We start from the raw sequence: 12,581 nt of genomic DNA, 5'->3' as shown, positions 1-12,581 counted from the left end.
CCCATCAGAGGCAACAGAGTGAAGTCTTCTTCAGAAGCACTTAGTAATTCAGCACTTAATGGGAACCTGCATTTGTACACACTAGATATTTCTATTTATTTTTTTATCCATGATAAAGTTGCTTACCTTGTAAAGGTGGAGCTTCGAACAGGACCACATGGATCCCCACAGTCATCTACCATATAAAAACCAACACATAATGAGACTTCTACTTTTTACTATGACTTTTTATCTCCTTTATGATTCACAAAGTGAAAAAAAAAAAAAAGTGCATTTTTAAAGTCTCTGCCACATTGTTGGCACGGAAAGCATTATCCGGGTCTCTTTTTACCCTCTACAGAACTGCTGCTTCTTGCCACATATGGAAAATAGATCCCGATGATTCCTGCACTTGGGAAAAGTTCGGAGTCTGCTGCTGTTTAGACCAACACTCTTGACACCTCAATGCCTGAGGAGCAACAAATCTGGTCCTGCAATAGTATTGCCTGTTCTTTATAACAAACGGCAATACCCAATGTCTGGGTTTGGCAATTATTTATGAAACAATCATCTTAGGATGCGACATGAAACTGCCCCTTCATGTGCGAGGGAGGAGCGAGACCTTGCTGATCACATTCCTGATCCTGGCAAGCATTTGTTGTAAAGAAATCGTCTGTCAGGGTCTAGAGGACAAATCCTCCGACTTTTTATATTTAACCTATATTTTAGTAAATGTGTTTTGTTCCATAAACATGGCTGGTCTTCTTTATTGCTTTTCTGCTTTAAATATGACAGTTCTAGCATCTTTTAAATACATTTAATGCAAATATTACAAGACCGGCTCAGTTTTAATACACGAAACCATCCAACTCTGACCAAGGACCGTGATTATAATCTCTAGAAAGCACGCGCTTTACATTCTAAGCAACTTTCCAATATATATATTGTTCACCTTTAAATTAACGTTTAATATGATGAGACAATTTGCACTTGATTTAAATTTTTTTTATTTGTGGTTTTAAGTTGAGATTTTTATTCAGCAGCTCTCCAGTTTGCAATTTCAGCAATATGGTTGCTAGGGTCCAAATTCCCTAGCAACCATGCATTGATTTGAATAAGAGACTGGAATATGAATAGGAGAGGCCTGATTAAAAAGATGAGTAATAACAATACAATTGTAACCTTACAGAGCATTTGCTTTTTAGATGGGGTCAGCGACGCCCATTTGAAAGCTGGAAAGAGTCGGAAGAAAAAGGCAAATAATTAAAATGAAAGCCAATTGAAAAGTTGATTAGAATTAGTCATTATATAACATACTAAAAGTTAACTTAAAGGTGAACCATCCCTATAATTAATTATTAGTTGGGAGTACTGCCTTAGTGAATAGTATAGTGATGATCATGATTTTTTTGCTTTACAGAAATACATTCCCTTATATGGGAAGAAGCAAAGGAGATATTTCCTAAATATACTGAAAGGGTAGCTCACCTTTAATTCAGCGATGTCAATTCCCAGATTTTCCGCTTTGTCTCCCGTCACTCTGATGCATTCCCCCAATTTCTAGCGATCTATGACAATTTCTAACGACTTGCAGGCAATTGTCCTGTATTGCACATGTGCAAGAGATTTCAGTGATGTCAGTGGAGTGAAATGCGCATGACTTAACATGCTGATGTCATCCTGTGACATCACAAACCTGAAAATGTTTCGCCTCCCCCTGGTTAGTACCGATAAAAAAGTCATGCGACTTGTGCCTGCACTTTAGGATGAAACTACTTTCTGGCAGGCTGTTGTTTCTCCTACTCAATGTAACTCAATGTGTCAGTGGGACTTGGCTTTTACTATTGAGAGTTGTTCTTAGATCTACTAGGCAGCTGTGATCTTGTGTTAGGGAGCTGCTATCTGGTTAACTTCCCATTGTTCTGTTGTTAGGCTGCTCCCCCCGAAAAGGGAGGGGGGTGATATCACTCCAACTTGCAGTACAGCAGTAAAGAGTGGCTGAAGTTTATCAGAGCACAAGTCACATGACTGGGGGCAGCTGGGAAACCGACAATATGTCTAGCCCCATGTCAGATTTCAAAACTGAATATTAAAAAAATCTGTTTGCTCTTTTGAAAGATGGATTTCAGTGCAGAATTCTGCTGGAGCAGCACTATTAACGGATGTGTTTTGGAAAAAAACATGTTTTCCCAAGACAGTATCCCTTTAACTTCAATTGTAGGAGATCCCGGAGCTGTATATGAGAGGTTGTAGTAAATATACACTATGAGGCATTCTAAATTAGATAATTTATTAATCATAACTTAAAGCATAGAAAAGAGTCGTTTGTGATTCATTGTATTCAAATTTCAGTTATGTTTTTGGATTTTAAAGAAAAGCAAAAAGCAATATGATTTTATAGAGGCTAGGCGGATGGACATTAGTTCAGTGGATAAGATGAACCCAGCACTATTCCCAGCTTCTGGTGCCTGAAATGGAGTGGCCCATGGTCTTGGCCAACAAATCCTCACACGTATTGCTGCTTCTTGCTTGTAGCTGCCTTGCTGGCCAAGTCTTTGGCTTTCTCCTTTGCTGCCAATGCAGTCTCCTTTGCTTTTTCTCTTGCTTCTTTCGCTGTTTCAACAAGGGTCCTGTGATGCACATCACCTGAGATGATGGGGGCAAATAAATCAGTTATTCGAAAAGCAACGGTTACTCATAAAATGTCTGCAGGAGCAGAGAGACAAAGGCAAGAAATCAGCAGCATAGAGGTTTTAGCCAATACTTAAAGGGGAACTATCGCAAAAATTAAAATTTAATATAAGCTTCCTCATACTGAAAATGGAAACTTTCTAAATACAGTCAGTTAAAAATTCTGTACCGTTTCTGAAATAATCAAGTTTATGTTCACTATCCCTCTCTCAGCATCTGTTTCTCTTCATTCTGTCTTCATGCAGCAGTTGGGTGTCAGATAATTGACAGTTACATCCAATATATCTTATAGGGGGCTCCTTTTGCCTAGAAGATGTATTAGAGCTCACTCTACTCTATTAAAATCACCAGACATCATGTCTCTCTACATGCAGAATTTATGCAAAAGGCAGTTGTTGGATTTTGTTTGTACTGGAATCAGTTATTTGAGTGAGCTCGAATACATCTGCTAGGAAAGGAAGCCCCCCTATAAGAAATGTTGGATCTAACTGTCAATTATTATCTGACACCCAACTGCTGAATGAAGACAGAAAGAAGAGAAACAGATGCTGAGGGAGGGATAGTGAAGATAAAATTGATTATTTCAGAAACAATGCAGAATATATCATTGATTGTATTTACAAAGTTTCTTATTTCAGTATACTGAAGCTTATATTTCATCTTTGCGATAGTTCCCCTTTGATTTGTCATTTTTATCAACTTACCGTGCATCTTTCCAAGGATAAATTCAAAGCCCTTCATTGTCTTGGTCACATTACTTCTAAAGCGAGCGAGACCAAACTCCTTTAGAAACAGAGAAAAATGGCTAACACGGTACAACAACGTTACTTACTTATTACTATAGATATTACAATGACCTGGATGAATGAGAAACTTTCACAGACATTTTTGTCTCGCCTTTTAATGCCTACTCACCTGAATAGCCCTGGTGAAACCAAACACCTTGGAGGACACCCAAGCTTCCCGTTTGATCTCTGTCCAATTTCTGTTCTCAGAATTTTCACAGTACACACAGCGCTCCTCCACAGCCTGCAGCCAATCAGAGAATTAGAGAGGTGTAAACTACAGAATATTTACAATTCAACAGCCAATGAAAACAGCTTTTCCAGCTGTTGCAAAAATGTGGATAACACTGTTACTGGAGATTGAAGTCCCTCTGCTTTTAAGAGTTCAGACTAAAGGTGGCCATACACGGAGAGATCGGCTCGTTTGGCGATGTTGCCAAACGAGCGGATCTCTCCCCGATATGCCCACCTTGAGGTGGGCAATATCGGGCCGATCCGATTGTGGGCCCTAGGGTCCAACGATCGGATCCTAACGGTGGCTTTACGGGCGGTCAACGAACAGATGCGGCCGCGATCCAACGGGATTTTTAGTCCCATCCGATCTAGATCTGGCCGACTTTCGGGGGAAGCCTGTCGGGGGGCCCCATACACGGGCCAATAAGATGCCGACTCGGTCTGTCGGCAGCTTTTATAGGCCCCTGTATGGCCACCTTTATGTACCTTTTTTTTTTTATACAAGATCAAATTACCATGTGTGTCAGAAAGGGGGTATTTTTCCCCTTGAACTGAAAGGCAGAGGATACCATAGGGAGGGTGGATTAGGAAAGGCCCAACAGCAGATGAGACAATGTCGATTATAAAAGCAACTGTAGCAGATTAGATCAAGTGGATTAGGAAAGAGCTTGTAGTAGGTTATATGGCACATTCTCTACCAACAGAGGAAACACATAAACCTCGTGTTCTCCCAGGGTTTTTCAGCCTCTAAGAAGCCATACGTGCCTGGTTTAAGAAATTATATATCAGATCAACTGTATTAGAACATTCTCAGCAGGACTGGGAAAGTAATTGTAATTTGTGCAGGACTCTTTCAAAGCTCAAATGTATCTTTTACTTGTACAGTATAAGGTCTAAAGGAACAGTAACAACAAAAAATTTAATTGTTTTAAAGTAATATAAATATAATGCAGTGTTGCCCTGCACTGGTAAAACTGGTGTATTTGCTTCAGAAACACTATTATTGTTTATATAAATAACCTGCTGTGTTGCAACGAGGGGCAGCCATTCAAATGAGAAAATGCTCAGGTTACATAGAATAAAGCAGTAAGCTCTGTAGAACACAATGGTGTTATCTGTTATCCATTATTTATCCTGTGCCGTATAGTCTTTTTTACAATTTCCGCCATTGCTACACAGCAGCTTGTTTGTATGAACTATAGTAGTGTTTCTGAAGCAAACACATTGGTTTTACCAGTGCAGGGCAACACTACATGATATTTTCATTACTTTAAAACATTCATTTTTTGATGTTACTGTTCCTTTAAAGAAGAAGGAATGCTATCAAGGCAGTTTATTGTCAATAGTGTAAGCTAGAATGCTATATTTATTCTGTAAAATGCTTTACCTAGTAAACAGTTCTAGATACTGTCTGTTTGTTTAAGATAGCAGCTGCCATATTAGCTTGCTGTGGCATTACTTCCTGCCTGAGTCTCTCCCTGCTTGCTCATAGCTCTGGGCTCAGATTACAGCAGGGAGGGGAGAAGGGGGAGAGAGGAGCAAATTGAGCATGCTCAAGGTTTATGCATTACTTTGAGGATTTACTGGTGTATTCATACAGACCTTTCTCATACAGCTTACTTAATTCTAACCTTTAAAGATAGATCCTGGGAAGTTTTAAGTCATATTGTTGACTGAGAGCACTGCTTCTCTGTCTGTGCCCTTCCTTCCATTTGATCTCAGCAAAATAAAGATAACATGGTAGCATACTCTCGCATAGATTAAAAAAAACGTCTATATAAAGTTTACTATGCACAAGAGCACTACCCCTTGCAATGGGATACAGAATGTTGCAAATTAAAGCATTTCTTCTGACAGTTCTCAATGCAGGCTCAATTTTAAGGTTTGGAATTGCAATAATTTAAGATAATATTACTAATTTGTTTTCAGAACAAGTCCAACTCATTTTGGTTTTTGGAAACCAAGCAATATCACAACCTGGCATATCATGATTGTGAAATGCTGCCTGGTCAATGAATAGCACATCACTGGTTTAGTCACCTTAAAGGGACTTTTTATGATGTAGTTTTATTTCTAAATTACACTATTTACACTGCAAATAATCACTCTACAATATAAAATTGTATTCCTGAACCAGCAAGTATTATTTTATTGTGTAGGCAGCCGGCAGCCATATCAGGTCATTTTGCCTGGTCATGTGCTTTCAGAAAGAGCCAGCACTTTTTTATTATTATTATTATTAACATGTATTTATATAGCGCCAACATATTGAGTAGCACTGTAAAGTAAATGTGATTTTACAACTATGGATGAAACTGCTTTTTGACAGGCTGTTATTTCTCCTACTCAATGTAACTGAATGTGTCGCAGTGGGACCTGGATTTTACTATTGAGGGATGTTCTTAGATCTACCAGGCAGCTGTTATCTGGTTACCTTCCCATTGTTCTGTTAGGCTGCTGGGAGAGGAAAGGGAGGGGGCAATATCACTCCAACTTGCAGTTCAGTTCAGCAGTAAAGAGAGCACAAGTCACATGACTGGGGGGCAGCTAGGAAACTGACAATATGTCTAGCCCCATCAGATTTCAAAATTAAATACAAAAAAAATCTGATGGGGCTAGACATATTGTCAGTTTCCTAGCTGCCCCCAGTCATGTGACTTGTGCTCTGATAAACTTCAGTCACTCTTTACTACTGTACTACAAGTTGGAGTGATATTACCCACTCCCTTTCTTCCCTGTCAGTGCAGAATTCTGCTGGAGCAGCACTATTAACTGATGCGTTATGAATTTTTTTGTTCCCATGCCAGTACCCCTTTAAGGAACTTTATAAAATGAACAACACTGCAAATGAACAGCACTGTAGATAAAGAGAAAGAAGCTACAAAGATCCAACTCACCATGATTGAGGCATGATTGATATTCCATGTATATGTGGTCATGGTTCTGCTTAAAGGATCTATGATGGAATCTTCGACAATATACACGGCATGGGTTACATTGGCTGGGAAAAATCGTTCGGCCCATTGCGGCAATCTATTGGTCTTGGTTAGAAGCCTCCTGGTCAGCAGCTTGTGGTCAGGTGTCACCTCACGGTACAGAATGTCTTCAGTTAATACATGTTTGCTATATATACAGGGAGAGAAGACAGAATATGAATATTATCCTAATTTCTATAAAAATCCACCAATGATACTGCCACACAAAACCCAACTTTTTTTTTTTTTACCCGTGAGCCACATTCAAATGTCAAAAGAGTTGAGGAGCAACACAAACATGTAGTAAGTCCTGGGTATGGAAAATAAGTGCCGTGATTGGCTATTTGGTAGCCCCTTTGTGGCCTGGCAGCCTTCAGGAGGCAATACTTGGAATCTGTTTTGTTTTTTTGCAATTAAAACTTGACAAGGCTGGAATTCAAAAACAAGCACCTGGTTTGAGGCCATTAGGAGCAACTTCCAAGGGGTTGATGAGAAACATGTTTCCCATGAGTCACTGGTTGGGGGATCACTGCTCTTATAGGTTTTTTCCCTCATTGGTGCCCACTATATTGACCTGTGCCCGGAAACTTAAATTTGATGAGTCAATTCTGGCGTGGAAATAAACAGCTATGTGGTCGTTATACTCTAGTTTACCCTGGAAACCAGGATGTGGTTTGAATGAGAGACTGTAGGATGAATGTGGGAGGGATGTAATAGAAAGATAAATGATAATTAACAATCGAATTGCAGCCTCATGGAGCAATAGTGCCACCATCAGGGGGGCAAAGGGGGTACAGCTGTACCAGGCCCGGGCCTAAAAGGTGGCCCGGCTTGCGCCGCCGAAGACCCGAAGCAGCACTGAAAAGACCCGAAGTCCTGAAGCCGCAAAAAGACCCGAAGTCCTGAAGCCGCAAAAAGACCCAAAGCTACAAAAGGAAACTGAAGAAGCTGAAAAAGAACCTAAGGTAAGTTCCACTGAACACCAATGTTTTTTTTATTTATTAAACCACTGGGCACTAATGATTTTTTTTTAAATATTCTATGGGGCCCATGACCACCAATGTTTTTGTAAACCTTTTATGGGGGGAACCCTGACCACCAATGGCTGAGAGTGAGGAGGTTTACCGATTTTAGTGCTAGTGTCTGTGTGGACTTTTTACTGTGGGGTGGGCGGGATCTGGTATAGGGACCCAGAAAATGTTGCTGTACTGGACCCTGACATTTCTGATGGTGGCCCTGAGTGACACCCCCAACTATAAAACAAACAATCAAGACCAACTGAAAAGTTGTTTACAATAGGACATTCTAGAATTTAAAGGTGAGCTACCCCTTCAACTGTACAGAAAAGATGTATCCATACCGCTGGAGCACTGTTGTATGTTTAGCAAGAGGCAGAAATTCTCACCTGTAAGGGTTTGGATAGCGCTGCCAAAAAGCAGCAGATACTTGGTCCCATGAGTTCTTCAGGATATTCATTCCTAGGAAATACTTCACCATTGTTCCCAGTAACAGTAGGAATCAGGGCAGGCTACTGAAACAGAGGCCGAAGGCTACTGAAACCATCAGAGGCCAGGGGTGTGGAGGAATCCTGGCAGGAACCGTCTGGTGCCAGCTTGTTGCCGGACAGCGTCTTTCCGTCTGAGGGGAAACTAGAAAATACAGGGAGGCTTCAGTAAGTACAGGTATGGGACCTGTTATTCAGAATGCTTGGGACCAGGGGATTTCTGAATAAGGGATCTATTTGTAATTTGGATCTCCATACCTTAAGGGTCAGGGCACACGTGCAGATTTGGGGAGATAAGTTGCCCGACGAAAAAAAAATCTCCTCTTCTTCGGGGTGGCTAATCTCCCCGAACTGCATCCAATGCCTTTCCGCCATCTTAAATATAAATAACCGGTGGGATGGCACTCAAGAGTGATTCATTTTCCGAAGTTTCGTCGTGAGGCAATGGAACTTCGGGCGACTTTGGAAAACGAATCGCTCCAAGTGCCATCCCGACGGCGATTTACATTTTAGCCAGCAGGAAGGCAGTTCAGGGAGATTAGTCGCCCGAAGAAGAGGAGATTTGTCGCCGGTCGACTAATCTCCCCAAATCTGCCTGTGTGCCCTGACCCTAAGTCTACTAAAAAATCTTTTACACATGAATTAAACCAAATAGGATTATTTTACTCCAATAATCATTAACGATATCTTAGTTAAGATCAAGTAAAAGGTAGAGTTTTATTATTACAGCGAAAAAGCAAATCATGTTTAACAATGTGAATTATGCACAGAAGGCTTACTTTCATTTGTGTGGCAAGACAACACACATCATTACCCAAAAGCAGAAATGAACATGTTATTCAATGGCAGACGTCTGGAGTACAAATTGACATGCTGACAATAGAGGTGTATAAAGAATATACATTCCAACCATACTGACAATAACAATACCCTGGCCAGCAGAGGGGAGCAGTGTTGTAGCATTGCAGCCTTACAGGCCCGTGGTTTGATTACAGCGAGGCTGCAAGTCTGTATATTCTCCCTATTCTTGTGTAGGTTTCATTTGGCTACTCCGGTTTCCTCCCACTCCAAAACAGATAGCCTTTTTTCCTCCTGTGTTTATGTGATAGGAATTTTAGATTTCAAATACCACTGTGACAGATACCTAACATCTGTAAAGCACTGCTATATAAAAGGATGATGATAATTATAATACATTCTTTTAAGCTAATGATCAGCATCAATTTCTAACAATCGAGTGCATATAATGTTATTAGAGGGCTGGTTCACCTTTGAATTAACCTTTAGTATGATGTGGAGAGTGATACTTAAAAGACAATTTGCAATTGATTTTCATTTTTTATTATTTGTGATTTTTTTTTTTTTAGATAGTTTGCTTTTTTTTATTCAGCAGTTCTCCAGCAATCCAGTTGCTAGGCTCCAAATTGCCCTAACAACCATGCACGGGTTTGAATAAAAGACTGGTATATGAATAGGAAAGGGCCTGAATAGAAAGTTAAAGGCATTCGGACACGTTTGTATAAAAATCATAGGAACATGTCAGTATCAAGTAAATGCTGCAGCCGGAAAAGCTCACCTCAAAGCCCCCACAAACCTGTGTTCATCCAACCCTCTGGCCCTACTAAGTTATCTTCTGTACCGTTTCAGGGACGCTGGGCTGGGGATGGCGCGATCCTTCCATAGGCTGATTACGAATGAAAACAGGACTTCAGCTTATGGAAAGATCGCCCTGCCCCCAGTCCAGTGTCACTGAAGCAATATGGAAGATCAGCGGGTCGGCTGCACACAGTTTCGCGGGCTGGAGGCAGATTTGAGTTGAACTATTCCGGGTGCAGCATTTACTTGATACAGACACATTACTATGATTTTTATAGGAACGTGTCAGTATTGCTTTAAAGGGATACTGTCATGGGAAAAATTTTTTTTTCAAAACACATCAGTTAATAGTGCTGCTCCAGCAGAATTCTGCACTGAAATGCATTTCTCAAAAGAGCAAACAGATTTTTTTATATTCAATTTTGAAATCTGACATGGGGCTAGACATATTGTCAATTTCCCAGCTGCCCCAAGTCATGTGACTTGTGCTCTGATAAACTTCGATCACTCTTTACTGCAAGTTGGAGTGATATCACCCCCCTCCCTTTCCCCCCCCAGCAGCCAAACAAAAGAACAATGGGAAGGTAACCAGATAACAGCTCCCTAACACAAGATAACAGCTGCCTGGTAGATCTAAGAACAACACTCAATAGTAAAAACCCATGTCCCACTGAGACACATTCAGTTACATTGAGAAGGAAAAACAGCAGCCTGCCAGAAAGCATTTCTCTCCTAAACTGCAGGCACAAGTCACATGACCAGGTGCAGCTGGGAAATTGACAATATTTCTAGCCCCATGTCAGATTTCAAAATTGAATATAAAAAATTCTGTTTGCTCTTTTGAGAAATGGATTTCAGTGCAGAATTCTGCTGAAGCAGCACTATTAACGGATTCATTTAAAAAAAAAAAAAAAAAAAAAATTTCCCATGACAGTATCCCTTTAAAGGAACAGTGGAGAAGGAAAGAATTACTCTCGCACACCCTGGCCATCCAGACAAATGTGAATCCCAGGTGCTCGGCGATGGAGGAATTGGCAGCCTCAAATGCAACGTAGAAACAGAACACACCGGCACAGCATGGGTACTGCTAGCAGGAAAAACCTTGCTCGTTTATTGCGGATGCAACTTTTCGGGGTGTAATATTCTTATCTTGTATTAATCCACACCTTTTTTCTCTTTTAGATAAGCAGTCATATGCCTCAGGGAAAGATTACCTTCCCCACAAACATTTCTTATAGGTTAAGATAGAACCTTTATATAGAGGTAAAATGTAATGTTTAATACTGTTCAGATTATTTCAGTGAGCATTTAGCAGTTTGGAACAATGTCATTTTAAATACTTGTGACACCTTGTTAAGTATGATATTGATACAAAATGTATTATTAATATTTTTTTATCTTTACTGCACTGGACACTTTATACTTGTTGATAATCATTAACTCTGGCTGTACACAAATTTAATTTCACCATAATAACACAAGTGGCAAAAGAATGAGAATTTTTTATTCATTTTTACACAAAGGACACTAATTTTTTCTTTACATTTTCTGGACGTTTTTCTATGGACTTTTCTCTAAATATGGACTATTTATTTTTCTTTATTGGCCTTAAATTTATGCATTTGTATTTTTATTATGAATTAATTTTTTATCCTTTTGATATTGTAACACCAGTGTCCACTAATTAAGCTTAATTGCTATTCCTTTAAATTCTATGTGCACCGATATCCGGTATGCTTGACAAAGGGGTTACGCCCCGAAACGTTGCATTCGCAATAAACCTGCAAGATTTTTCCGGCTAGCAGTACCCATGCTGTGCCGGTGTGTTCTGTTTAAAGGAACAGTAACATCAAAACATGAAATTGTTTTAAAGTAATAAAAATATAATGCAGATTTGCCCTGCACTGGTAAAACTGCTGTGTTTGCTTCAGAAACACTACTATTGTTTATTTATATAAATAAGCTGCTGTGTAGCAATGGGGGCAGCCATTCAAAAGAGAAAAGACTGACAGCAGATTAGCTCTGTAGAACACAATGGTGTTATCCACTATTTAACCTGTGCCATATAGTCTTTTTTTTTCATTTTCAGACATGGCTACACAGCAGCTTGTTTATATGAACTACAGTAGTGTTTCTGAAGCAAACACACCAGTTTTACCAGTGCAGGGCAACACTACAAGATATTTTCATTACTTTAAACCACTTTTATACTTTTGCCGTTACTGTTCCTTTAAGTAATAAAAAGCAGCAATAACAATACATTTGTAGCCTTACAGCACATTTGTTTTCAGATGGGGTCAGTGACCCCTATTTAAAAGCTGGAAAGCAGGAGAAGAAAGAGGCAAACTATTAATATAAATATATATATATATATATATATATATATATATATATATACACAAAGAAGACCAATGGAAAAGATGTTTAGGATTAGCTTTAACTTTCAAAAGTAGAATGCATTTTAGTATTTTGTGAAGCGAACACCCATTGCAGCATTCTCCTTGTTTCCTTCTCTAGTCTGGAGTTGGGGGTCAGAGAGGCAGGCAAGCAGCAGTTCCACAGAGAATACAAAACAAGGTTTCCTAGGAGAGTTTCACTGCACATTTTGTAATAAGAGAAGTTGAAAGTCCCCCAGAGATTGATTAGTGACTGGGACAGCACTTACCCGCCTCATTCAGACACTCTCATCTCCCCTGCGCCGCCATGAGGGTACAGTAGGACATCATGACGTTTCCGGACTTCCGAATCATCTCTCCATAAGGCACGTGACGGCCAGACATGTACTTCCGGTAGCGAGTCCGAGCTGCGGAGGAGTAG

The 12,581-nt window shown here is 39.9% G+C and overlaps 1 protein-coding gene across 1 annotated transcript; it reads right to left on the bottom strand.

Annotated features, from left to right (window-relative positions):
* Window positions 1-2,255: 2,255 nt before the first annotated feature.
* Window positions 2,256-12,485, bottom strand: prelid1.S (PRELI domain containing 1 S homeolog). Its single transcript, NM_001086937.1, is given in 6 exon segments — window positions 2,256-2,625; window positions 3,375-3,453; window positions 3,586-3,699; window positions 6,587-6,812; window positions 8,070-8,313; window positions 12,430-12,485. Coding segments are annotated over 5 exon segments (651 nt in total). The 5' UTR covers window positions 8,162-8,313; window positions 12,430-12,485; the 3' UTR covers window positions 2,256-2,485.
* Window positions 12,486-12,581: the final 96 nt, after the last annotated feature.

Source organism: Xenopus laevis, chromosome 3S (genome assembly GCF_017654675.1).
Source record: "Xenopus laevis strain J_2021 chromosome 3S, Xenopus_laevis_v10.1, whole genome shotgun sequence".
In the NCBI taxonomy this organism is placed as follows: domain Eukaryota; kingdom Metazoa; phylum Chordata; class Amphibia; order Anura; family Pipidae; genus Xenopus; species Xenopus laevis.
The sequence above is the reverse complement of the archived record's forward strand: the minus strand, read 5'-3'. Positions and strand labels throughout refer to the sequence as shown.